This window comes from Colossoma macropomum, unplaced genomic scaffold, assembly GCF_904425465.1.
Source record: "Colossoma macropomum unplaced genomic scaffold, Colossoma_macropomum, whole genome shotgun sequence".
Lineage (NCBI taxonomy): Eukaryota > Metazoa > Chordata > Actinopteri > Characiformes > Serrasalmidae > Colossoma > Colossoma macropomum.
In genome coordinates, this window is record NW_023495290.1 from 496,325 (window position 1) to 523,020 (window position 26,696).

At 41.3% G+C, this 26,696-nt stretch overlaps 2 protein-coding genes across 6 annotated transcripts in view; one reads left to right on the forward strand and one right to left on the reverse strand.

Annotated features, from left to right (window-relative positions):
* ranbp2 (RAN binding protein 2) overlaps window positions 1-23,237 on the reverse strand; it is a 35,281-nt gene extending 12,044 nt beyond the window's left edge. The window contains exons 1-20 of one of the 3 annotated variants that reach the window (XM_036561973.1): window positions 23,015-23,237; window positions 18,717-18,784; window positions 18,485-18,596; window positions 17,497-17,649; window positions 16,724-16,954; window positions 16,054-16,196; window positions 15,285-15,480; window positions 13,859-14,159; window positions 12,473-12,651; window positions 11,834-12,015; window positions 10,511-10,634; window positions 9,337-9,498; window positions 9,110-9,247; window positions 8,762-8,893; window positions 8,459-8,668; window positions 8,291-8,374; window positions 7,937-8,078; window positions 7,125-7,219; window positions 2,613-7,008; window positions 373-450 (exon numbers count right to left, since the gene is read on the reverse strand). In XM_036561973.1, the coding sequence (XP_036417866.1) occupies window positions 373-450; window positions 2,613-7,008; window positions 7,125-7,219; window positions 7,937-8,078; window positions 8,291-8,374; window positions 8,459-8,668; window positions 8,762-8,893; window positions 9,110-9,247; window positions 9,337-9,498; window positions 10,511-10,634; window positions 11,834-12,015; window positions 12,473-12,651; window positions 13,859-14,159; window positions 15,285-15,480; window positions 16,054-16,196; window positions 16,724-16,954; window positions 17,497-17,649; window positions 18,485-18,596; window positions 18,717-18,784; window positions 23,015-23,086 (7,198 nt within the window). In that variant the 5' untranslated portion in view covers window positions 23,087-23,237. Of the gene's footprint in view, window positions 1-372; window positions 451-2,612; window positions 7,009-7,124; window positions 7,220-7,936; window positions 8,079-8,290; window positions 8,375-8,458; window positions 8,669-8,761; window positions 8,894-9,109; window positions 9,248-9,336; window positions 9,499-10,510; window positions 10,635-11,833; window positions 12,016-12,472; window positions 12,652-13,858; window positions 14,160-15,284; window positions 15,481-16,053; window positions 16,197-16,723; window positions 16,955-17,496; window positions 17,650-18,484; window positions 18,597-18,716; window positions 18,785-21,356; window positions 21,396-23,014 lie in introns of those variants that run through there. The other 2 variants (XM_036561975.1, XM_036561974.1) reach the window with 2 other exon arrangements.
* Window positions 20,762-26,394, forward strand: LOC118801617 (E3 SUMO-protein ligase RanBP2-like). 3 transcript variants are annotated; one of them, XM_036561980.1, is made up of 3 exons: window positions 20,762-21,861; window positions 21,959-22,202; window positions 25,513-26,394. In XM_036561980.1, exons 2-3 carry the CDS (start codon window positions 22,137-22,139, stop codon window positions 25,816-25,818), a joined length of 372 nt encoding a protein of 123 aa, XP_036417873.1. In that variant the 5' UTR covers window positions 20,762-21,861; window positions 21,959-22,136; the 3' UTR covers window positions 25,819-26,394. The 3 variants fall into 3 exon arrangements, 2 of the variants coding, with proteins under 2 accessions (XP_036417873.1, XP_036417872.1); XR_005006553.1 differs by having other exon boundaries at window positions 20,762-22,194; window positions 25,513-25,636; XM_036561979.1 differs by having other exon boundaries at window positions 20,762-22,202.
* The last annotated feature ends 302 nt before the right edge of the window (window positions 26,395-26,696 follow it).

Below are 26,696 nucleotides of genomic sequence, written 5' to 3' on the forward strand. Positions count from 1 at the left end.
CTTCTGTAATGGCTCAGAGATTTTGAGGAGGTTCCTGGTAAGTAAAGAGTCACTTACACTGGACTAACATATTTAACAGAATGAAAGATGAGAATTACCTGCTGAGAACATTCTGTCTGATTAAACGTTACACTGAAATGTTATAACTGCCTAACTGTTATCAGCTCTAAACAAACTTCAAACCTTTGAAACAAGCAGCTGAATTCAGAAGCAAGTCATAGTTTTCAGACACCCAAAGCATGCAGTTATGTTTCCTGTCTGCGTTAATGCTCTAACCGTTTCCTCTAGGCAGGGTTAAATATGCACAGACCAGCTGGTGGCAGCACATCATCTTCTGTGTTACAAACACACACAGTGTGCAGCACAAAATACCTTGAGTGTCAAATTGGGTGGCTGATGTACACGTCCAAAAAGCCATAGGGTTATCTTTAAAAAGCCTAAAATCCAATCCTAAAAAACAACGGTTGGTGGGTGAGAGGGGCTAAGTGGTTAGGCTGAGCCTAATTAATGCATAAATAATTAATTAACTAACTAAACAGGACATTCAGGTGACTCGACACAGTCTTTTAGTGCCTCCTTTACAAAATAACGGACAGCGGCGCTCATTCATTAAAGCTGCACAGAAACGAGTGCAGACCTGACGCCTGAGTGACACACGAAGAACTCGACGTAAACAGTGGTGAATCAGTTTCAGTGTGAGGACCCAACAGCCTGAACGCTACTGCATTATTAAAGCTTTATCTGCAACAGAAAAGATGGTGCTAAGTTTCTTAAAGAAAATGGTTCCATATCGAACTACATTTGCATGATTCAAGGGTTCTTTGCATCATGAAACGGTTCTTCAGATTGATGGGATAAGTGCTGAAGATAGTTCTGTACAGAACCTTTCAAAAGAGTTCTATTTAGCACCCAAAAAGAGTTCCTATTGTTATAAGCTTGACATCGTAACAGAAGAACCCTTTTGGGTGCTGTATAGAACCTTCTACAGCACATTCTCCATCAATCTGAAGAACCATTTAACCATGCAAAAGGTTCTTTGAGTGATCAAGGTTCTATATAGAACCATTTAATTTAAAGAACCCTTGAAGCACCACCTTTTTTGAGAGTGTACATATAATTACCATGAATCATGTCCTAATTTATGCAGATCCTGGAGTGTTCAGTGCCAATTGGTTACTAACAGAACGGCTTCTGAACGGAGGGAATAACACTCCACTGCTGACCTTGAACAGACAACACTCTTTATTTTGGCTTCAATTGGAATTATATGGGGTTTTACATATTTTAGGGATATCTGTAAACTCCCAAGCTCAGTCATCCTGAATGAGGCGATGTTTTCGTTACAGGTTAACATTAATAAGCAAAAATACTCTGAATGGGGCCGTTCTGTAGTAATCTAATAAGCTATAGAATATGTATCTGCAAAATAGTGGGGATTTAATGGAAAAGATTTTTTCTAAAGACACATCAGAACAAGCCTATGTATGTTTAACGAACATCTGACAAGTTGTGACTCCCAGACTGAGAATCACTGGAAATGAAGTGTTTACTGCAGTTTTTCATCCTCCACTTATTTTTCTTTGCAAAGTAATATTTCAATAATGTATTTAAAATTAAACATTGAATAGTCACTGAGCCAATTTAAAAAAAAAAAAAAATCAGCAGGCTTAGTAGCCATGGTTATCCTCACAAGCAGAGTTTGCGGTTAAACAGCTCCCCCTACTGATCAGAGCTTAATTGGCAGCTTTCGTGTTAAAAATAAAATGACAAAAAGAAGTGAGAAATGAACAACACGTCTGTGCTTTAAGACGGCACAAAGATTCCTAAAGTACTGGCTGTCTGAGCTGTATTACTGCAGGGTGTGATGGCTTCCATCACTCTAGGTTAGCCGTGTTTTCTATTTTTTTGGTGGTCATTTACTGAATCAGTGACATAAAGCAAAAGTCCAACATAACGTGTCTTTGCACGAAACGGACAGTTGCAGTGTTTATCTCAGTGTGCATGCAAAAAAAAAGTACATCTAGTACAAATAATGGTAACTGTGCATACAGCATTCATTATTTTATATTTTCTCTGCCATTTTTTTATAATATTGATAGATAATTTGATTGAAATGCAAACCAAGCATTTCTCCAGTTGTTAAAATATTACGCTCAAGCTTATCCGACGTAATTTGATCATATAAGGCCAAAAGAAGAAACTCCTAACAAAACTGACATTAAATTTTTGTACAGTCAGTTTACGATCAGATCCAGCACATTTATATGCAACTTTGATGAACAAGGGCCACTGCGAGTGGAGTCATGTTAGACACTGACGTATCAGCGCAAATACTGATTACAGTTTAAACTTTGACGTAAACGGCACTAAATCTGGCCTTTTATTAGCTTGCTTTAAAATTATGACGCAGTAAAACGCAGTACTGTTTCTTTGATTTTAAAAAGTAAACATGACGAAGTGACTCAAACGTGACCAGGCTTTGCTGCGTGAGAGATCTTCTTTCAGGCTTGTCTGAAGACACAACTTTTGAGACCATGTTTAATCATAACATTAGAATCTGTAGAGAACAATTTTCTGGAGAAATTACAGCAAATCTGGCAAAACAGTCTCACCTCTTTCCGGTACTCTGAATGGAGTTACACCCGACACTGAACTGCTTCCAAAAGTTTTGGGGTCAGAAGTGCTACTCGACGCCTTGTCTTTGGAACCTGCAGCAATGGCAGGGACCATCTCTTTTGAAGACAGTGGGCTTCCAAAGATTTTCTGTACAGAGTCTGTTCCAAAGACAAACTTGGGGGGAGACACCACCGTTTTAGAGGAGCTCTGCGGACTGTGAGGACTTTTCCCACTCGGCGTATGACAGCCTTCAGAAGGCTGCTCAGTAGTTAGCCTGGTGGTTTCCTCAAGCACTGCAATGGCAGCTTTCCCACAAAGGTCAACTGAGGTCAACGGTTCTCTAGGAGAAGCAGTCGCAAGGAGAATTTTCTTCTCCTGAGCGTCCTTGGCTTTGTCAAATAATTCTTTGAAAGTATTCGCCGTTTCCAGCAATTTGAAGCGCACAGCTAACTGCTCAACCTTCCCTTCTCCTTCGGCAAAGTCGTAAGCGCTCCAGATCCACGCCTTTTCAGCTCCTTTCATCGGCTCCAGCTTCATATCCAAAGTTATCCAGTGGTTTGCGCATAGTTTGAGGACTTGGTCCCGTCTCATCACAAGCCGTGTGCGCTTAGTATCATAATTTTGTAAAATCTTGAGGTCCCCGATGCCTCTCTCCTTCCACTGGCTAAGGTCTTTATCGTACCGATATAACTTTGCTCTGTGACTGAACACTACCTGCTCGTTCTCTTCTCCGGTTGAAATCTCAACAAGATCAGGCAAAGGCACAACTGGCTCAAAGTACTGTCCGTCCCTCTCCTCTTCTTGGGTCGTTTCTTGTTCATCATCTGTGCCAACAGAAGTTCTGCTTTGGTTTAGCTTAGCTGGGGATTTCGAAGGACTGAGAACGGGCTGGAAACTGAAGCTAAACCCAGCAGACGATTCCCCAAAGCGGAACAAGCTTTTTTGCAGTGGGCTGCTAGCCAGTGGAGAGGCATAGATGGACGTGTCTGCACTTTCATCATGAACATCTTTCTGCAAATCGTAGTTGTCCCATTCCAAAGTAGATCCCGTGCTCTCAGAGTGTGGCTTGATTACGAGCTCAGAAGTGTCATTTGCAACGGTGGCACTGCCTTCTTCATCCTTGCTTTTAATCCCATCATAAGTCAAGAATGACTTGAGGTCTTTGAGACCAGATTTCATCTCCTCAGCTTTCTGTATGAGATGCGCCGTTCTGCTGGAATTTGCAAGCTTGTGAGGCGTCTGCAGAGGAATGTCCAGAAGGAGTCGCTGACATTCCTCAAACTTTTGCTTGAACTCTGCTGCAAGTTCTGGGGTTTTGAACTTGGCGGCCAACTGTTCGAACCTGGCATCACCATCTGAAAAGTCGCTAGCTTGCCACATCCAGGCACGATCTGACCCAGCAAGAGGCTTCAAGTTCATTGTGGTAGTGATCCAGTGATTAGCACACACCTTCAACACTTGCTCTCTCCTCATAAGAACTCTAAGCCTACCATTTTCATTATTTTTTAGAATTTTAAGGTTCCCGACTCCTCTTTCCTTCCACTGCTGAGTTTCACAATCAAACCTGAAGAGCTTAACACGGTTTGTGTAAAGACATTCCTCGTCCTCCTCCCCTGTAACAAGTTCAACTTTCTCAGGCATCTTAACCACAGGTTCAAATTGAATGTCATCATTTTCTTCAGTCTTGTACATATCTTCCTCGTCTTGATCAACAGAGGTGTCTGCCTTTTGGCCTTCCCGTAATGAAGTGAAAAGCTGCTCACCAGCTCCTGCGAAGCCTGTAAAACTAGGATCTTTCTGCCCAAACTGAAAGTTACCTTGTGAAGACTTTGCCAAGTCCGCAAAACTGAAGGCGTTCAGCTTTGATGTAAGGAGTGGATTGTCATCATTACCAGCCATGGCCGGAGACGGAGTAGAAGAGGCTGCCTCTTTTTCTTTCTCTCTGTGTTGTTCGGCAATATTTTTCAGAAAACTTGAGGCAGATCCACTCTGTGCTTGACTTACTGCTGGCGTTGTTTCTGGTTCACTAAGACCAAACTTAAATCCATTGGCAGATGCTGGTGATGAAAAAGAGAAAGTTGAAGTGCTTGAAGATGTTTCAACCTGAGCCGCAGAAGACTCAAATTTAAAAGCTGCTGATGTCGTTTCTTTCTTACTCTGTCCAAACTGAAAAGTGCTACTAGCATCAAAGTTGGCTTTAAACCCAGTACCGGCAGGTTGGTTATCGTTACTGCCGAAACTAAAGCTGAAGGAGGAAGATGCTGGTGCGGCTAAAGAGCTTTTTGCACTTGCTTTAGGTTCCTGGCACGACACACAGTGACTGGACGTGCCTTCATTTCTTACCAGGCAAGTCTCACAATCCCACTGTCCTTCTTTTTTACCAAACATTGCCAGACCACCCTGACTTTTTGCAGTGCTACATGGGGTCTGGCAGGAAATGCACTTTGTGGCAGCTGCATCATTCCTGACTAAGCAGGTATCACAATCCCACTGTCCAGGTTTCTTGGCAAACTGATCAAGTCCAGGTCCAAGTCCAGGACTCGCGGACGATTTGACGGGTTCTGGTGCAGGGACGGTTTTGGCTGAAGGATTTGAGGTTTGACATGCAACGCAAGTGCTTGCAGACGCCTCATTCCTCACTGCACATGTGGGACAATCCCACTGTCCAGGTTTCTTAGCAAACTGAGCAAATCCAGACCCAAACGAGAAACCTGTTGGTGCAACACTTGAAGAGTTGCTTACCGCCTGCACAGAGGGATTTAGACTCTTATTCGACACAGTACTCTCTGCTGCAGCTTCCCACTGACCAGACTTTTTGTCACTCTGACTGGATGGTGCTGTGGTTGCTTGTGTTCCGAACTTAAAAGAAAATGGAATCTGATCTCCAAATCCTTTAAAGCCGGTTTCAGAGCTGGTATCCTTAGCGCCAAGTCCAAAGGTGAATGTACCTGCAGAGGGAGTCACATTGGTGGCACTTCTGAACCCATCTGCCGGTTTAGCTTCAGATTTTAAAAGATCAGGATTGGGACTGTTACACGCCACACAACTCTTAGATGATGGGCCATTTCTTACACAGCAGACGTTGCAGTCCCATTCGCCTTCCTTCTTTGCAAACTGAGTTTTTAGATCCAACTTTTTGCCCGACCCCTGAGGAGCAGAGGACTTGGAGTTACTTTCCTTTGGCTGATCTTGTATTTGCAGAGACTGAATGGCTCTCTGAGCCTCCACAAATTTTAGTTTGAATAAAGCTGCTTCATCTGCTGTTTTGAAGCGAATAGCCAGCTGTTCGGTCTTCGGCATTTCATCAGCATAGTCGATTGCATGCCACACCCATGACTTATCAGACCCAGCGTTTGGTTTCAAAACCATGTCCGCTGTGATGTAATGATTGGCGCAGATTTTCAGAACTTGCTCCCTCCTCATCAACACCCGAAATTTCCCTGAGGTTTTGTGTTTCAGGATTTTGATGCTTCCGATTCCTCTTTCCTTCCATTCTTTAGTTTCAGCCTCGAATCTGAACAATTTCGCCCTGTTACAGAACATCTCCTCTTCCTCCTCCTCACCCGTTTTTACATCAACCTTGTCTGGCAGAGGCACAATGGGCTCAAAATGGGGTCCATCCTCATCCTCTTCAACATGGGTGCTGTCATCACTTTCTGCACACTTCTCATCATTTTCCTCTGTGTTTCCTGTCCCAGATCCTGGCTTGGTCATACATGCAAAGCCAAATGTTTGGTCAGGTTTTCCAAAAAGAGTTTTGGCCTGGGCAACATCAGTAAACGAAAATCCTGAGGAAGTTTTGCTCCCAAAAGTAAAGATTCCAGTGTTGCTAGCTGCCTGGTCTTGTGTTTGAGGCTTCAGTGCTGAATGTGCTTCAGTTCTGGGTGGAATATCTGAAGTCAGAAGCCCCAAAAGGCTTTCGCTGTTGTTTTTCACATTCGTCGATGAGAAGGTAAAGTCCCCGTCATTAGATTTAAAATTTGAATTAAACTTGAAAGCTGTTCCTGCTGGATTTGTCTGTGTAGGCCCACTACCAAAAGAGGGAACCTTCGGAGGTTCAACAGGAACCTGCGAGCTGAAGCTCATCTTCAAGTCAGATGATTTGCCTTCACTGCTCTTATAGGACTGGGCGGGTATGACAGGGGGCTTAGTGAAGTATCCAGGCTCTGGCAATGTTGGATTGGTCGAAGACTGAGAAACATTATGACCACAGTATTCTTCACTGTAAGGAGAGAGTAAGGCTGTGGCAGGTGACTCAAACCTAAGAGGGGTACCGAAGACCTGGTCTTGTGAATATATGCATGACGCTGTTTGAAGAGGTGGTGTGTGTGTTGGCTGTTGGTAGGCATACATATGTTGCTGAGGGAGGCGATTCACTCCGTAGACCGGTGCCTAATTGAGTTAAAACAAAAGAGCAATGTTAAATTATAAAAAGTTGACATTTCATTTTTTTTTGACACAAGGAACACAGTAAATGGATATAGTTTACACTCTATATGTATGCATACCTTTGTTGGCGTTACATTAGCAGCAGGGCGAAGAAGGTACTGTGAATTATATGCAGGGGACTGATTGTAGTACACTGAGGGACCTGTAGTGGCAACTGAAAAACAAGCAAATTAGTGGAAAATTAATACAGCCAAACAAAAGAGCTGCAGTGAGTCATTCAAGCCAGCTGGTTACATGGAATTCACCCCAGAATCAACAAAAATGTATAAAATATGTAAGTGACCATTCATACAATCCACACTGCTTTCGGTTCACCGCTGCGCTCCAAAACACACTTTCATAGAAAGTGTGATGGTGAGAAAACAGGATGATATTGCAGCTCTCGCGAGTTGAGAATTGCACCCTTTTTAAATTGTGATTTCCATATAAAAATAATGAATCTAACAGCCCTACCTTATTGGCATCCCACATTACAGAAACCGTTAGTATACTGCGCTAGTTGCTCTGCAGACAGCAGACCAATTAGATTAAAACCTGGTACTGGTAGTTTTGACAGCGGTAAGACTCACGTTATAGGAACGTACTACTGTGTTATACGCCATTATATTCAGTATTGTGTGTTGTACCTAGAACGTTCCGTTCAGCCTATTTTTATCTATCCTTACATGGTTCTGTCCGTCACACCTGTCACTTGTCATGTGTAGACAAAGCCTAATCATGGCAACAGTCCAGCCTAAGAAATAAAGTTCAATTCCCCAGACATAAGGCCATTCGCTGGTTTGACGAGGGTTTGGGTTCCAGCAGAGTCAGTGTGGACTGAAACAAACACACTTGATGAATGCTTTCAGTGTGAACTGGCATTTGGACTGACCTGTAAGTGGTACTCCATGAAATGTCTGTGTAGCTGAAAAGGGCTCCTGTAGGGCCTCTGCTGAGTAATTTCCTGGATACACTCGGTTATACGGAGAGTCTGTTGTTTCTGACGCGTTGTGCCTCAGGTCATGAACCTCATTCTGCAACATAAGAATCCAAAGACATGCATTGAGAAACTTACTAGCCTCAGTTGTCTGAATTTTCAATTAATTTCAATTTTTCAATTACAGACTCAGCTCTCATTTTCAATGTTCATAATACCTTTAACCAAAAACGCAGTAATTTATATAACCTGTGGAAGGTGTTGGCTAGTGATGCTGTTCACCTTTGAACTTCAGTATGTGTTACTGACCTTTAAAGCCTCGACTTGTTCACAGAGCATCTTCAAGAGTGACTTCTGATCTTCCACCCAATGAGGGGGAGTCTTGGGAGAAAACTATTAATAAAAGGCAACATGTATTACATGTAAGTGTACACAAAAATGTTCTTAAAACAACATGATAAAGGAAAATCGATGTACCACTGGTCTTTTGGAGGGGGAGAGAACACTTTTGGCTGGGGATGACATGGACATTTTGTGAGGAGCAGCCACTGCTGGATCTGTTAGTGATCTTGGGCTCGAGGTCATTGGAAGTCCTCCATCAACTCCGTCCAAAGCCTCTCCACTGTCCCCAAGCTGCTGATTGACATCATTCAGCAAATCCATAACTTCCTCCATTGACACAGGCAGCTGAAATAAATTAAAATCAAACTTAAATTTGAGTTTCTCCTCAGTGACACCAAAACCAGGTGGTCATTCTTTCTTTAGTATTAGACTCCAGACCTTCTCCATATCGTCTGCGCTGGCGTGGTAGATCTTTGATAAGTATTTCTTGAACTGCCGGAGAAAGTTCATACACATGTCTTGAGTTTCTTCAACACCGTTTCCTGCCTCCTCAGAAAGCCTCTGATAGATCTGTGGTTCATAAAACCAAGCAAACGGGTAAAAGAGCAGACAGAGTTGGTACAACTTTGCTAAGACGGCTGCCCACAAAAATGTAGGCAAAAAACATTGATATCTGACTAATTGAGAAATTATTTGCGATACGGAATCAAATATATTTTTTAAAATATTAAAACAACAAGAAACAGTCCAAGATCATCTCAAACATTAAATAATGAACTGAATTACCCGAGCAAGATGCCAATGTGAAGAGACACTATTGAGCTTCTCAAGCTTCAAAATGGCCTGATCAGTTTTGCCCTCGACGTCGAGCAGAGTGGCAAAAGCGATCATGGCTTCCTCTTCATACCCTTTGACTTCAGAAGCCTAAAATTAACAGAGAAAAAAATATTATATTACACAGTCAGGTCACTTTAAGGACACCTGACATGCAAACGAATGTGCAGTCGCCATACCTGTATGTCTTTACTCCTAAAATGCTTAAACATTGGATCGAGGGGTTCAGCGATGCTGCGCCTCTTCTCAATTTTCTCCAGCAAGGGAAGAACAACATTCCAGTAGTGGACACTACGGCCAATATACTCTTTCTGGTCATAGTAGGAGTTCACGCCATCACCCTGCAATGAACCAACCCACACAAAACCTATTATTTTATACACAAATGATAAGTCTGATGTAATTTTGGTGAATTCCAAAATTTTCCAGGCACCCTGCAGCTGGGCAGTAAAAACTTATTATTCGGTTGAATTCTTTCACAAAAAGCAAATGTATGCAAAATTACACCATTAAAATTTAATCTGAACTATTTATTTTAATACAAATTAGTACACATTACTTAACAATTACTGAGTTTGAAATAATGCTGGTGTGTGTATATATATATTTTTTTTTTTTATTTTATTCCCACATTTTCAGACAAGCCACAAAGGTAAGAGTGAAGTGTTCTCCTAGTTGCAGGTCCTAGTTTTTAAACAGTGTAATTTTGCATACACTTGCTTTTTGTGTGAAAGAGATCAATGGTATAATAAAAGCTGTAGTTTATTATCTACTAGCCTAGTATAGAATTATGAGCTTTTGATGGTACTGGATAAGAAAGTGCTATGTAAGAGGTATAACAGAGCTGCAGTGACCACTGCAACACCCAGACATGAAAACTCATGAGGAGTGAAAAAGGTGACAAGTTCAGAAACCAATTCCCTGCAGCACGGTTTACTGGTATTGTCAGGAGAAACCTGTAGTGGTAGAATTATTATGGAATTGTCTGATTCCAAGATAAATACAGGAGTAACTGCAGGAGGCTGTGGTTCTCTTATTCGAATTTACTGTTCCACCTTAAATCACATCATCGTTTCACAATTTAAAGTGGCACGGAATTATGAATAAAGGTGAACTTCAGCTTTATGAACGCTGCAATATGTTATTTTAATATGTTCAGCATTTTTAAACAGTAAGAAAGAGAAATACGATCTGGGCTTCAGAACTTTTCTGACAAGCCAAATGCACTCTGAGCTCTGCTGAGTGCATTAGCAGTTTAGCTAAACGGTGCTGTTGTTGTCACGTCTGCACCTCAAAACTCCTCCAATCTACACAATTCAAGTGAATGTAAAGTGAAGTATACAATCAACTCACTGTTATGCTGAGGTGCCTGGCCCAGTGGATGAGCAGTGCAGGCTGAAGGCCATGTTTCTCTCCTGCGCGCAGTGTGCTCAGGCCATGCTGGACAATCATCCGCAGCTTGGCAGACATATTAGGACTTCAAGAGATGAAAAAAAAAGTTCAGAACGACTGACAGCACAGAAACACAGACACGTACATACTAGTGATGAAACAGTTATAGGTTTTACCTGTACCAGCATTAAAACTACAAAGCTGAAGCTGCCAGCTTCTTGCTCAATCTTTCCTGTTCCGCCTTAAATGGTGTGGCAGTCATCATAATGCCTGCTGTGCCAGGATATAAGTGCTGCACATTTAGGGCGAAACGGGAAAATTCTAACAAGAAGCTGGCAAACAGGAAGCCGACTTCAGCCTCATATTACCACAGGTAGGATAGTCTGGTAGTCTAAATGTCCTAAGAAAATGTTGCCATCATTATTTAATGATATTTTGAGAGCCTACATCAGATTATCAGGGGTAAATAGTAAAAATAAACTGTGTCTGTACTCTATTAATATTAAAAACACCAAACGTTTGAACACCCTAACCTCTCCTGGTCACACGGTGCTACTTTTAAAGTTCATATCATCAAACATGCATTTTAATGTTTACACAAGTTATTGTCTAATATTATTTTAATGTTTATGCAACAGGCTCAGCGCTGATAATGTTATTTGTGGTTTTCAACATAAAACTTGGTGAAATGACTTCAGTCACATCACCAATAAGAATTTGCAAAGATCTCAACATACAGAGCACAGCAGGGGGAGCACTTTAAATACGGCTACCCTTATAAAACTCATGAATGTTCAATTAGTTTGTTTATGGTTTTTCAGTTGGTTCATAAACACAGAAATAACAAGAAGCAGTTTAACTAACACATTACTAATTAACATTAACAAAAATGTGAGCTATTATATCTGATGAATATGAATGTGTGACGAAGCCGACAGGTTTGATGCTGACTGATGAAGACACAGTAAGATCAGTAACCATCATCTGATCTTTAACAGTATAAACGAATGAGGGTTCACTATTAGGCAAAAAGGCCACTGTGGCCCTATTTATGTGTTGTAAATGCTTATTAATGATTTTAAGGTGTTTATGACGAATTAATGGTTATTAATCAAATTCATTTTAAACAATTTCTGATCCTTGGTGGTGGTCTTAGTTTAAAGTGGTACCTACAGTAGCTCTCCATAATAATCACCATAAATTCAAAATAATTCTGCAACAGCCAGATTGGTTTTTGTGTACAGGATTTCTTGTAGGGCTTTATTAGGGCTTCTGCAGACTCACAGTGCTTTTTTATGAATGAGGCTGTAGACTGCGTCCCACCACTCTCGCTGTCTCTCCGACGTCAAGAGTTTCATGAGCTGCAAAGGCAAACATCGTGGCTCATGCAGCTGGGAGCCGGCAGAAATCTTTGCAGTCTCCTGTAGCTGAGTGTGACTTGTGAACACGACACCAAATAAAAAGACCTGAAATAAATCACAAATCGAAACACACCAGAGTGAAACACACTAGTATACAGAACAAAGCACTAAAAAAACCCAATTATAAAAAATGTATATTTTAAAGAATCATTTACAGAATACAAACAAAAACTGTCTATGGCAAACCAAAGAATATGAATAAAAATTATAATATTTGCAAAATTTTTATAAACTATTTGCAAGCCCTAAAAGCATCTTAATAATACTTTATACAGGTTTTGGGAGCAGAGTGATTAAGATGCATCTCATTCAGCATGAACATCTTAAGTGGAATGTAATGCAAACACAATGCAAGCCTGTTAAAACCGATAATGCATGTGCATTTTGTCAAATTCATGCGAGTTTCTTGATGTTCAAATATTCTCCCAGGTGTAAAGGTTTCAGCCTGAACCTATCCAGATTCATCCACAGCAAAAGAAACAGAAAACAAAAGAGTCTTCACCTCAAGGTCCAGCAGACAGATCGACTCCGGAGTGTTGGTGTCCACTTTGAAGGTCTCCAAAGTGAGACGAGGATAGAGCTGCTTCAGCCAGTCTTTCAGGGCTGGCCTCTCGCCCAACATTGACCACTGTAAGCCCAACCAAGTTAGGTACTGCAAATCCCCATAGTGCAGGATTGAACCTAAGAACACAGAGGAAAGATGCTGTTAGACCAAATCAGGATTCAAGATATACATCATGAGGGGTGTACAAATGCATCGGTGTGACAATTTAACTTCACTGACTTTAAATTTTGAGGTCCAAGTAAAATTCTCACTCTATATAACAAAAAATGTGTTGTGGCTACTGGCCACACAGATTTAGGAGGATGCCAAAAACACATACTGTACGTCAGCCAACAAGGACGCCTTGAAGGACGGATGGCCGTGAGGACCTGCCAGGGCAAAAGTAGTGTGCTAGCTTGGCAGCGCTGACCCCCCTGACGACGCATTGAGCAGGCGCCTGGGGCACAGTCGGCCAGGTGGCGGCTTCCTAAAGAGCATGCAGACAAGCTGCCAGTTCTAGCCTAGGCAGGGATTCAGGGCTCCAGCACTCACGAGCAGCATCAGCCTGGCATTGGCAGTGCAGGGAGCGTTAGGGACTGCCGTCACAAACAGGGAGGAGGACACAACGGTCTGTCTCTCCACTGCGGCACACTGATGGAGAGGATGCTGCCCCCCCCCCAGAGATGACTGGGGGTGTGCATGGCTGAAGAGCGGCATTTGTGTTGACTGGTGGGATTTGAGGGCCAGGGACTCTGCTTGAACTCTGTGAGGGACTATGTGGAAGGGGGCTATGTGGAGGTGCGGCCATGCAAAGAGGCTCTCAGGAAGTGCTGCGGTTGTAGTAAGACACACATTTTTGAAGTTCTGCTACTGTGTTGGGCTGTGCGGTGGTCGGTGTTTGTTTAAGTGTCTACCACGAAGGAGAGCCGTACGGAGCGTCAGAAGTGACCTGCATGCCTCCAGGACGTGTCAGCTTGCGCCGAGTGGCTGCCTGTTCAATAAGAGCATTCGCCTTTAAAGCACAATGCTTCCCGCGTCGTCATCGCTGACGCCAGAATACTATTTTTATTTTTTTTATTACTTTGAATTACTATTCACACGGTAGCGGAATACACATCATGCATCATATTGTACCAAAATAATCAAATTAAATTGTGATTTAACTTCATTTCATTTATGTTATTTCATCAAATCAAAGTAAGGTCAGATTTACACACCCAAGTTATCTGACATGAATTTACTACACCAATAACTTGTGGCTCCCCTAATAACAAAGATCTATCATGTGAGAGCAACTGAGAAAGAACGAATGGCAAACATTCCTGTCTGTTTGTTTTTACTTACCACCGTCACACTTGGCAAGTTCTTGTATATCTGGTGTCTGGGTACTGATGCCACTTATAGAATCGTTTCCAATGAATGAGCGGCTGGAAGGACCTTGTACACTGAGGAGCATCTCCACCAGACTTTCCTGCCCGCTCCTGTTCCCAAACACCTCCACCACCTCCTTTATTAAGTGCTCCGGCTCCTGATTCAGATTCAGCAGCATGTGGCCTGCTTGGCTTTGACGATAACAGGCTAACGACTCTAGAGGTTTCGGTTGTGCCAGGTCACCTTTCTCAGGCTTTGGCTTTGGCCTGGGAGCCTAAAGAGGGGAACAGAAACAAACAACTAACGTTAAGCATGCATAAAACGTTAATTATGGCAGGTAGGAAGTGCAGTGGTACCACCCACTACGGTACACATGCTGATAAAACAGGCCAGTGTCATGTTTTAACTAACATTCAAAACGTTAAGTAAAACAGAACATTTACACTTATACAGAGACTCACTAGCCACATGCTTTAAACCTCTATTTGCGGCTACAGCTACAGCTTTAACTGTAATCTATCTGTAAAAATACATTAGTAAATACATAAAGAAATAACTACGATTAGTCGACTGACAACTTCGGTCAATATTAAGACATTACTAAAAGAAAAACTTTCATTTTATGCAATTAATTTTTTGTCTGTGTGACAAACAAAAAGCACGACCCATGTTTTTTATTCACTACTACAAGTTTTTCCAATGGTATGTATTTACTACAAACCCCATTCTCTAACAGAATGAGTCTCACTATGGGTTACGCCCTCCTGCGTATGCGTAAGATATAGCCCACACTATAGGAACAAAAGTATAGAGACACCCCTCTCAATCACTGAATTCAGGTGTTTTCAGTCTCATTGCCACAGGTGTATAAAACCGAGCTGCTAGCCATGCAGTCAGCCTTTACACACATTAGTGAAAGAACGGCTCTAAAGAGCTCACTGAATTCCAGCGTGGTTCTGTAACAGGAGCCACGGTTGCAACAAGTCAGTTTGTGAAAATTCTTCCCTCTGAGATTTTCCACGATCAGCTGTGAGTGTATTATTGAAAAGTGGAAGTGTTTAGGAACCACAGCAACTCGGAGTGTCAAACCACGTCAAGTTACAGAGCGGGTCGCTGAGTGCAGAGGAGCATAGAGCACCACGGTGTACTGGACCCTGACTAGGGCCACAATATAGCCCTTCACGCCGAGTAATACCACCTCAGTGAAGCATATGCTATGCTGTTACCCCCCTTAGCCCACCGCTAAGAGAGGCTAACAGGCCTGGTAGCCGGAGCCACAGATGTGCTTAACACCAGCGTCAGATGCAGATCTGAACCCAGAGAGCCGCACCCCATAGTGAGACAACGAACCAAAGCTTGAAAGAGAAACTGATAAAGCAGAGCATGGACCAATACTCACCTGATAAGCCAGAAGGTAACAAAAGGCTGCTAAATGAACTACGGCTCTCCACTGCTGCTCTTTTTCCAAGGCCATCTTCAACAGGAGGGTCCCAGCATACAGATACAGATGAGCTCTCATTTCTAAGAAGACCTCTGAGAGTTCATCGGCTGTGTTCATGGCAGTAGTTTTTAAGGACTGCATAGCGTGGTCAAAACTGGAATCACAGAATCATGGGCATACGATGGTTATGTCACCACTTGAGCTAAACCAGATGAACCGTTTACACTGAGGCAGAAAATGCAAGGATAATCAGTAAAACTGATGCATTAATAACATCTATGGAGAATTAAAAAGAAACATTTTTCACATGAACAAAAATGTGCCATCAGCTGCAGCCTCTACACCAGGGGTCACCAATCAGCTGGGGAGGCTTTCCAAACCTTCATCTTTCCTTCCCTAATAAACTGCATTAACATTTTTTTTTACCTGATTAAAGCACATCTCTAACACATGCATGACTCTTCTGACTCAAAGCCCCGCCCACAGCCTGACTGGATTGGTTGAAATAAATATGACGTGTCAAGTACAACCAATCAACACTGAAACTTGCATTTTGTCAGGCAGTATATTTGTATGTGTTTATATATTACATATATTTATGTATATGTATGTATATCAGTGTGTATGCATACATGCACCTGTTGAATGTACAATACAGGGCACTTTATGCAATTCTCTTATTTAATAACCAATCAACAAACAAACAAACAAATAAATATCATCTTACGTCTGAAGGGCGTCCACACTTTCCTGGCATCCTTTCTCTGAGAGTGTGAGTCTCAGCAGGTTGCAGTGAGCCAGCAAGAGCTCCTTTTGAAATTTGCGACAGAGTTTCTCATTGGAAGATACGCTTGGTTGTGCCAAGTATTCCTGTAGGAGATTTAAAGGCAACTTTAATTCTTCATTGAACACTGAAATGCATTATTACTGAATCCAGTAAGGTGCTGTTGCATCAGAATGCACTACGGGGGCAACATGGCAACAGGTTATTCATGGTGATTAAACAAGTTACAACACACTTTTCTGACAATTACGGGAATCGACAGTACATCTTAACCATCGCACGTCTCATTTAAACAAATAAATAAATAAATGCATAAATACATAAATTTTTAAAGACGCTGTAAACATCCAGTGCATCCACTGCAACCAGTAGCTGATTGGGTGTCAGTTCATTATGCCATTATATTATATTATTAATTTATTTCAATTGTCTGCTTTTCACTGTTCCTTTTTATTTTATGTTTGGGGTAAAAAGTTTTCTACAGCCTTTTATGTCTCTGTTTGGTCTTTTACAGTTTGTTTCCAGACTTCAGAACAGCAAAATATCATGACGCTTATTGTGTATCATGACTGTAAATTCCAAAGCAACCAGGCTGAATAAAGCCTTCCCAGACCTGGATGGTGTGGATGGCGGTGGTGTACCAGTCCAGGCTGTGTCTCAACACTCCAGATCTTTCCACAGACAGACAGTGCCTGGCCGCATCCTCCAAGCGTCCGTCTGAGCAGTAGAGCTGCACCAGCTTGCTGTTGACGTGGGCGTCGGACGGGCGCAGCTGCAGCTCTGACTGCAGCAGGTCGTACAGCTGGTTCCAGCCCTGCTGTCCCTTCGCACTCAGCAGTTTCTCCTACAGGGAGAAGACGCAGGTTACCTCTACACACCTGATACATTAAACGCTTGAAGATGCTTCTAAAGACAACAGTGTTTTCGTAAAAGAGGTAGAAACAGGACGATTACTGGCTTTAATGGCCATCATCCCATTTCAAACTTTAAATAATTCTGATAACCTTCCCTAAATCATACAGACATAAAAGCCTTAATACTAGGGATGAACCGATGCTACTACTTTTTTTTTTTTTAGTACTCTACAAAACTGATCCCACTCTGGGTAACCTACTTAGAATTAAGCACTTGTTGGCACAAATGAGTGCAATGTACCTTAACGGTTACATAATTAAAATCGATCTGATTTTTAAATAATGTGCATTAGTTAGAGTCAGAGAAGCGCTTCTATACAACTGTTAATAACAGGTTACTCTGTTTAAATAAAACAGAGGCTAAAACGTCTCTTTAAAGTTATCTTTTCAAAATATTATGAAATGTATAATGAAAATGAATAAAAATAAATAAATAAATAAATAAATAAAGGGACGGTCATTTTGTACTAACCCTGAGGTCAAAGACGGCAGGATGACCAGGCAACAGTTTGGCAGCTTTCTCTACCCAGAATTCCGCTCTGCTGTCCAGTTCAGGTTTACTGCACAGAAGCTCAGCCACCTTCAGGACCAAGTCTCTCTGAGCTGGATTCAGATCCACTGAACGCTGAAGTATTACAGGGGAAAAAAGAGGAATTCATTAACTGGGACAAAACAACATGATTTCCTGGTAAAAGCCTCTCATGCCACACATTAGCTTAGAGGGGAACTCCACTGATTTCTCAATATTTCAGCATAATTAACTCCTTTACCATTAAATGCATTTTTCAGCCTTTGAGGTCCATCAGTTCAATTTAATTATTTTATTTGATTATATTGTCAAAATAATTCAAAACGGTAATGATGGGAACCATTTTTCCCCCATTAAATGCTTTAGATGCCTCACAAACTCACAGATATTACATTAAATACTTCCTAACATCGTTCATTTGACATCCTGTCAAACTACTTCATTATTTTGTGATAGTTTTGAAATGACCCACCACCCAGAAGGATAAGCAGCTTAGGAAATGTGTGTGTGTGTGAGTTTTGAGATGAAGTTTTGCCCCAAAATATTTTAAGACACGTTCACAGAGGATTAGTACATTCAGGGTGTTATAAGACAAGAGTAAACAAAGAGAAGTCAGATTTACCACCATTTCACCAACATTCATTTCATTTCCCCCCCTTTTTGTTCCTTTGCTGCTTTCAAGATTAGCTCACGGTTTTAGTAATTATTTAGAAATGTATCTTTTTACCCTATTTATTAACATACTTTACATACTGAGTGAAATATGCAGAAATGTAAAAACTGTGGACTTTCCCTCTAAAGCCATACTGGAACAGGCTATGTAAAATATGCAGTTATTAATAAGGAAAGTAAACTACAGACGCCATATTGTAATAAAAGGCTTTTAAAGGCCTGTATGATGACGTGTGTATGACGTGCGAAACTCACATACCTTGTAACATCCTATAGCTTTTTCAACTTCACCCTCTCTTTCGTAGAGCTGGCCGAGGAACCTGTGAGCTTTGGGGTCTCTGACCTGCACTGTTAAATAAGCCGACACGTGTCTGCAGATACAGCAGGAGGAAAAGAGGAAAAAGGTCAGTTACCATTCAAACTGTTCACAACAAGACATCAGGAAATAGTTTTAAATTAAATTTTTAAACAAATATTAACAATAATATTACCTTTTAGCAAGTTCATACTCCTTCGCTTCAAAGTACAACTTCGCAAATAAAAATCCTTTCACAGGTTTCTGAAAGAGAAGAAAGTGTGAGAATCAATTGCACCATACAGATCCCAGAACCAGAATCAGGAATCACGGCCGTGCTAATTTCACAGCCATGAATAAACACAAAGCTTACTCAGTATTACGATAAAGGAAATGTGTAGATGTGCATCTACAAACAAAAATTCACTTTAACCTTACAAAAATGTAATACTACGATAAACTATATTTAAAGTTCTATATTTTTCATGCTGATACATGAACATTTATAAAATGTAGAAATCAGGATTAGATTATTCTGGATTAGCATTACAGAGAAATGGCACAATTATCTGTACAAGGTTTCAACTGTAAAATGAATAAACAGCAGCAGCCCAGCATCACCGTCACACTCTGCTCTTCTGGAACACAGTCAGTCATGAAACATCGGTTTGAAAGAATATTGTATTGTATGATAACAATATCGTTGTGTAGCCCTAATTTTAATCTGTTAATATGCATATTTGAAATTTTAAAATTTCTTTGGTCCTTATGTTCTCGGAGCTTGAGGACAAATCTGACGAAAATCTTTAAAATTTGAAAAATTAAAATATAAAAATCAAAGTCATTTGAATAACCAATACTTTTATTTTCAGCCTGGAACGCAAAGCACAAAATCAGCATTTTAAAACAGAAAAACAAGCAAATAAACTCTTCTGGTCACTTGCGCAGTCATGAAATAAGTGAATGCAGTTAATGATCATCAGTCCATCATTAGCTCTGCTCACCACAGAACAGGTTCTCCTGGTGGTGAAGGAGCACAAAGACTAAATTAAACCTGTTTCTTTCCTGTTTTGACCTGTAGCCTACTAGCTAACCTAATACTAGCTCACTTGTCTGTTCCAGGCCACCCCCAGGCAACGACAACAGCCGCGGGAGAGGGAGGAACCTTTCATGCCAACAAGAACTTCAAGTGACAAGCAGGACGAGGATGTTGGCTGCAAGAGAGACCAGGGGAACGACAACAGCCAAAGGCGAGAGGGTGGCATCCGAGTCCCGAGCTCCGCCTCACCACCACCGGGATCAAACATCAGGTGCAGCAGTGGCCTCACCAGAGGAGGCGCCTAGGAGGCTGGGCTCGGGACTATAGCGCCATCCTCTCACCTCTCATGGCTGTCATCGTTCTCCCGGTCTCTCTCGTATGCTGACGTCAGCATATTAGGTTTGGGCACCGCCTTCCTGCCGCTGTGGTCAGTGCCTGGAGGTCAGCCTGGCACAACGTCCAATCCCAGGGAGGGTGAAGGCTCACACATGCATCCTCAGAGACACGTGAAGCCGGACACTCCATCTTTTCAAACTGCTGCGAACGCGTCTCCTCGGACAGCTCAGCACACTTGGAGAACAACACTAGTCAATTCAACTACGTCACCCAACAGACCACCATTCCTCTTACATTATCTGTACATAACCAAGTAATTTACCTCTAATTACACCATTAATCTTCAAAATAACACTACATACTCACTTACAGGCGTTTCTCCTCTGAAAACGTTTAATGTTATAACTTCCAGCAAGCTCAAAGGTTTACATCCTTCTGATAAACATTTAAAGTATTTAACTCGAATATGTAAATTTGGGTGTCTGGGCTTTAAAACTTAACGCCAGCATTTAAAGCCTGAAGAGTGGAATCAGCTGTATTAGATTAGGCTTGCAGTCAGTTCATTACATGTTGGGATTTTCTGAAATAAATCGATAAAGTAAAAAACTAAAACCAGACTGAAACGAGTGCTAAATATCTTTATCGATTAAGTTCAGTACAAAAGCATTTTCTATCTTTATATTCAGGCTGAATGGAGTTTGGGTCATTATTACACTTTTAACTGTCACTGCAGCTCACCGTCATACACACACACACACACACACACACACACACACATATATATACACACACACACACACATATATACACACACACATATATACACACACACATATATACACACACACATATATACACATACACATACACACACACACACACACACAGTTTACAAGTCGTTTAGTATTTTCTGAAATTAATCAAAACTGAAGCGAGTGCTGTATATTTTAACTCTATTTACTGATTTATTTCGGTACTGTAATGTCATTAATTCCCTTTTGAGTCTCTATATTGAGGCTGATCGGCGGTCGCTGCTGCTTTAACTGCAGCTCCGTCACCGGGACTGGTTAGCAAGTCAGTTAGCTAGCCGGCTAACGCTAGTTAGCTCAGTGATCCGAACTCAGAGAGCGAGAAAGCGAGTCCGATCTGTTTGTCCTCAGATTCGGGGAGGTAAAGTCCAAACACGGGTCTGATCTGAACATTTACCCCGACCTCACTGCGCTCTGCCTCATCAGTTCGGCGCCGGTTTGCCGCGTTTTCCAGAAGGAAGTGCTGCTGCTAGCGGCGTTAGCACGGTTAGCTAACGCGACACCACAGCGCAGCTAAGCTAACGAGCTGAAGGGAACCAGAACTGAACCGAACCGACCCGGCGGCGAGACCAGCACACCCACATTCACAGCCAAAACAAAGTCCTGTCCATTTCCAGCGTCTTTTTGTCACTGTGGTGACATTAATACCGACCGAACTGGCTGTTCTGACACGCAGGCCGACTCGGGCTAACGACCTCACTGTGACAGGCTAACTACCCCGGCTAACGACACCGGCTAACTGTCCAGAAGTGACCAGACACACTTCACTCACAGCAAAACACCGAGCAAACACCAGACTAGACACTTATAAACTACACATACAAACAGGGCGCACATAACCTATATAAACACATTTGCTACGGGGCTATACACAAACACATGCTAGTATATAGTTTTTATAGCTTTGTGTTTTAAAGAGAGCCGGATTATTTCAATATAATGTTCTTCTCAAAGGCAACTTAAAAGGCCTTTTGCCTGAGAATTTAAACTAGTGAACATAAATCTTCGCCATTAAAAGTGTAAGATTTACCATATATACATGCATAGATTTAGCTCTAGGATTACTCCAGATAATAATATATAAAGGTGGTTTTGAGGCTTTGCCAGATTTATCCCCCACATATTGACAGTGCCAAAGTCAGTGGAGCTGTCTCCAGGTAGATGTTACAGCAGCCGGGTTCAATATTACATTTAAAATGTTTGTTGGGTAGATTTTATGTATGACCTTATGCCACTTTAATTTAATTTCATTAGTGATTATCCAGAAATTGTTCTTGTACTGAGTGGATCCTCCTAACGTCAGGTGAGCTCCACTCTCTGCCAGGACCTCTGGGATAACCTGAGGAGTCGTTTGCGACCCAGAACTGATCATCCAACATCAGCAGCTGACCTCACTAATTCTTCCGTGGCTGAGTGCAATCAAATCACAGCAATGTTCCACATAAAGTCTTCTCAGAAGAGTAAAGAAGAGATAACGCTGCTCCTGGGTTGTAAGTCTGTATGTTATTTGTGTTTATTTTATTATAATTCTATGTTGCCATTTTAACCCTCTACTGCAGTGTTGCCACATGGCAACAATTACTACATCTTAATTTTACTAAAAAGCAATAATAAAATCTGTGTTTTCCTATTTAATTGTAGGAAAAGTGTCTTTTACTTTGAAAGGACAAATAACGCCACTTCATGACCTCACATGAACCGGAATTTTTATTATGCTGTTGTTATTACCACACATTCCAAATACCAATTGAAATTGTATTAAATTTCCAATATTCGCAAATATTGGGTCATACGTTTCACTAAGTATAAGTTGGATTTGATTTGTTCTTGTTTTCAATAAGAGGATAAAACGTTTTTAGAGAAAATTTAATTTTATGGTGCATTTTTTTTAGATTTTATGGTGCTATGGTACGATTGTGCATTGCTGCCAAATGGCCCACTAAATTTCTAGAAATAAATATTTTTTTCCCCAAAAATTTCCACTGTTTAAGCAATATCAAATAACAAAAACACATTAAAACCTTTTTGTCATGCTTAAATAATAAATCATGCAGTAGAGGGCTAAGACTGGCGAGGGAAAGCAGCTGGAAATTAGCTTATGAGGCTAAATCTGGTTCATACACAGCACTTAATCTGTTGATTAATGAACGCTGTTCCTGTCAAATAGATAAAATAGCCATAATAAGTGAAATAAATATTTGGACAGGTGTCCACAAACTTTTGGACAGTATCTCGTGTATCTAGTTAGCTGTGCTGCTAACCCAGCCCTGCTAACGCGCCCAGCCACGCACCGCGGGCCGGCGGCCCTACCTCAGCCTGGGCGGGAGAGAGGCTCTGCACCGAGGAAATGTAGCGCTCGACGTCGGCTTTACTGCGCCTCATGGCTGCCTGAGAGTCCGGACCGCCGCCGATCTCAAATCCAGGACCTAAATCCGCAGAATTCTCGCTTTGGGTTTAAACATCAGCCGCGAACGCGCTGCCACCGAACCGCGCAGCCTCTCGGGCCTTATCGCGAGAACTCGAGCTGCATGACGCAATTCAAATGATGCGTCCTGCGAACGACGCAGCCGATAGGGTTTGAGAACGAACGTCCCGCCTCCGGACTCGGAGCCAATAGACTGAAAGCTGCGTGGTGCGCAGTGTCAGTGGAGGAGGCTGCAGACGGGCCTGCTGAGAACCACATAGAACACATAGAACACATAGAGAACCACACTAGGAAACTAATACCTCATCAAAGATTTATAAACATACTGGTTTTCTGTATTTGGGAACATAAACTGGAATAAAGCGAGGAGAATTTGTGATAAATTCTGTATGAATAATAAAATAAAAGAAGACTTTTAAAATTTACACAAAGTGTACCCTGTTAAAGTTTTTTTAGAGAGATTTAGAATTATTAATGAATATTTCGGTACTTTTTGTGGTTTGGAAAAGTATCTATCAGTTTTGCCAGTGTACCTATACTGAAGTGTTCTGGAATGATGTGGAACATTATGTAAGAAGAAAGGCTGGACACTGGATCACACCGGATGTTTCAGATCTTATTATTTATTTTTCTAAAGACACATTAGATGTTAAAGTAATTTCTTGTACAATACTTAATTATTATGGCTAAATATCATTTACATAATAAGAGATGGTCTGAATATAAGCTGAACTTTACACATTTCCTCCCTAAGATTAATAAATATGGCACTATTTTAAAAATATAAAACACAAGAAAGCTATAAGGACTTTGTAATTATGTACTGATGATGATTTATTTAGTGTGTTATTACACCCTGGCTGTCGGCTGCTGTATGCTATGTCATTGTATACCTCCTACAATAAAAAAGGCCTACAGAGAACCAGAGCCTTCAGATTCTTGTGGGAGCTCAGACTGTTCAAACTCAGAGATTCACACATGAAGAGTTTTTATAGAGCTTTATTGAATTTTCAACAATACGATTAGGGCTGAACGATTTAAGGAAAACATCTAATTGTGATGTTTCTGACAAATATTGTGATTTAAACGCAGTAATTTTCTATAAATTCATTTCCCTTGTTTTTTTGCCCATGAAAAGCAGGATATCCACTTTTTCTGGCATGAAGTTTAAACACTGAGTGTGTCAGACTACCAGTTAGATGTGATGGTTGTGATGTCACATGTACAGAACAGAGGTGTTCTGTTGTGTCTGATTGGTCTAACTCAGGCATCAGCAACAAGCAGCTCCACATGTGGCTCTTTTACTGCCCTGTTGCTCCACAGCTGAATCAGATTAGTAAAAGCAAAATAATCCTCCTTTACAGTAAAATAAAGCTCTGCTGATCGTTCAACACAGTTTAACTATAAATGGTCTTAAACTCTGGAGTTAATGTAGAACTGCTGATTCACCCTTTAACCCTGAAGATCAGCGCAGACTGCTGGTCACCATAGCAACACAGACAACAGTCTCACCTAGCTAGTAGCTAACAAGACGGCAAAGAGAGAGATTTAAGACGAAAATCGATAATTTAGAGATGAATGGACTTATTTACATTTATAATCACTCCAGCTGGTTTCCTGATACGTTTAATCTGCAACGAGAAACTGACAAACACTAAAGAAGAAGTTGGAAAGAAGAAAGAAGCTGGCGAATGAGAAGCGACTTCAGCCTCATAAAAAGTCGAATGTTGAGAGACATTTTACAGAAACTGCTCTACTTTTGGAAAAGTTTCCTGCTGGAGATGCAAGAAAATCTGCTATAGCTGAACTAAAGCTTAAAGCAGAGCAAAGCAAGTCTGTGTTTCTGTTTATATTATATTTTTTAGTCTATACTAGTACATCGGCACACACTGAGACATATTTACAGCCACAATGGTAAAACGGCCATTAAATGTTGTGGCTCCCAAGGTGGTTTCATTTTTGTTAAAAGCTCTTCTTAATATTTGGGTTGTGACCCCTGATCTAGTTCATCGACGGACAGTTCACAAACTCTGTGTTATTAGGTTAATTTTTTTACATTTAAAACTTGTTAAGACAACAATTTTGATGATGTATTATATAATAAAATTGCAGCTCTTGTGATTTGAAAATCACATTTGTTCAAATTGTGATTCTGATATAAAAGTCTTAAAAAAGATCTAATATAAAAAGATCTTTAGACTCTATTACAGTGTAAACTGCAGATTATTAATCTATAATATTGAGTTAAATCTGCTTTCAGTGTGTTTAAAATGTTCAGAACATTTCATTAAATCACCCAAACGACGAGGTGTGAATCGTCTCTCCTGTAGCTGTGAATGAATGAAGGACAATACGAGTGTTGAACTCTGTGTTTGTGTGCCAGGGAGGCGACATCACCAACCAGGACGGCACCGGCGGAAAGTCCATCTACGGGGGCAAGTTTGAGGACGAGAACTTCGACGTGAGGCACACCGGGCCGGGCCTGCTGTCCATGGCCAACCGCGGCAGAGACACTAACAACTCCCAGTTCTTCATCACCCTCAAAAAGGCCGAGCACCTGGACTTCAAGCACGTTGCGTTCGGCTTCGTCAGAGACGGCGCGGACGTGGTGAAGCGGATGGGAGAGCTCGGATCTAAAAGCGGCAAACCCAGCAGAACCATCACAGTGGTAGACTGTGGACAGCTGTGATTCTGCTCTCCGGGCACTTCAGAGGTTCTTTCATGTTCTGCCTGCGTTTCTGTGGTTCCTCAGCTGTGAATCCCTCCCGGTCAGGCGTGTCGGAGGGATGACCAAAGCGGATCGTTCTGAAGCCTCTTTCTCGTTTGCTGTGTGTCCTATTTTTGTTGTTTGTTTGTTTGTTGTTTGTTTGTTTGTTTGTTGTTTGTTTAGTTTGTGTGTGAAAGCGCTGCTGAAATCTTCACTCCGACTCTAACAGGAGTGCTGAGTGTAAAACTGCAGCTTTCTGTCTCTGATGGTCTGTTTAATAACTCAGATGTGAAGATTGTGAAGGCGATACTCTTACTCTGATTTCTTTCAGATTTCTCAGTCTGCGTATGTGTGAAACAGACCGCGGTACTGGAAATAAGCGAGCAGTGTAGCTGAGAGACGCAGCAAAACCAATTACATTCTTGACAAAATTAAGAATTTAAATATTTTTCGTCTTCTAGATGATGTATGTTTATATTTTCAGACGTGTCGCGATATTTTTTTGAAAAAAGGCCCACCTTATGAAGTTTGAGTTATCTGTTATGTTTACGTCACGTCTTATTCTGTGAGTTTATTGGCCGGTTGTAAACACTGTGAGGCAAAATAGTCCCCAAAGAAAACTTATTATTTCAGATTTTCCACTATTTTCTATCATCAACATTCATATAAACTCAGAAGACTCGTGTAGGTTCACTGGTGGTTCTGGATAGTAAATAAAATGTCTATTTTGAAAAATCAGTGGAATTGCCCTTTTACTCTACTAGTAGGGGTACTAATGGGTTTCTAATAAAGTGGCCGTTGATCTTATATTGACATTAATGTCTTAATTTCATTCTTTGCTTTGTCAGCAACACTATTAG

Coding starts and splice junctions, on each gene's coding strand:
- LOC118801617 (XM_036561979.1), top strand. CDS start 22,137: ATGTTCCACATAAAGTCTTCTCAGAAGAGTAAAGAAGAGATAACGCTG. Junction 22,203..25,512: donor TGCTCCTGGGTTGTAAGTCT/GTATGTTATTTG, acceptor TTTGTGTGCCAG/GGAGGCGACATCACCAACCA.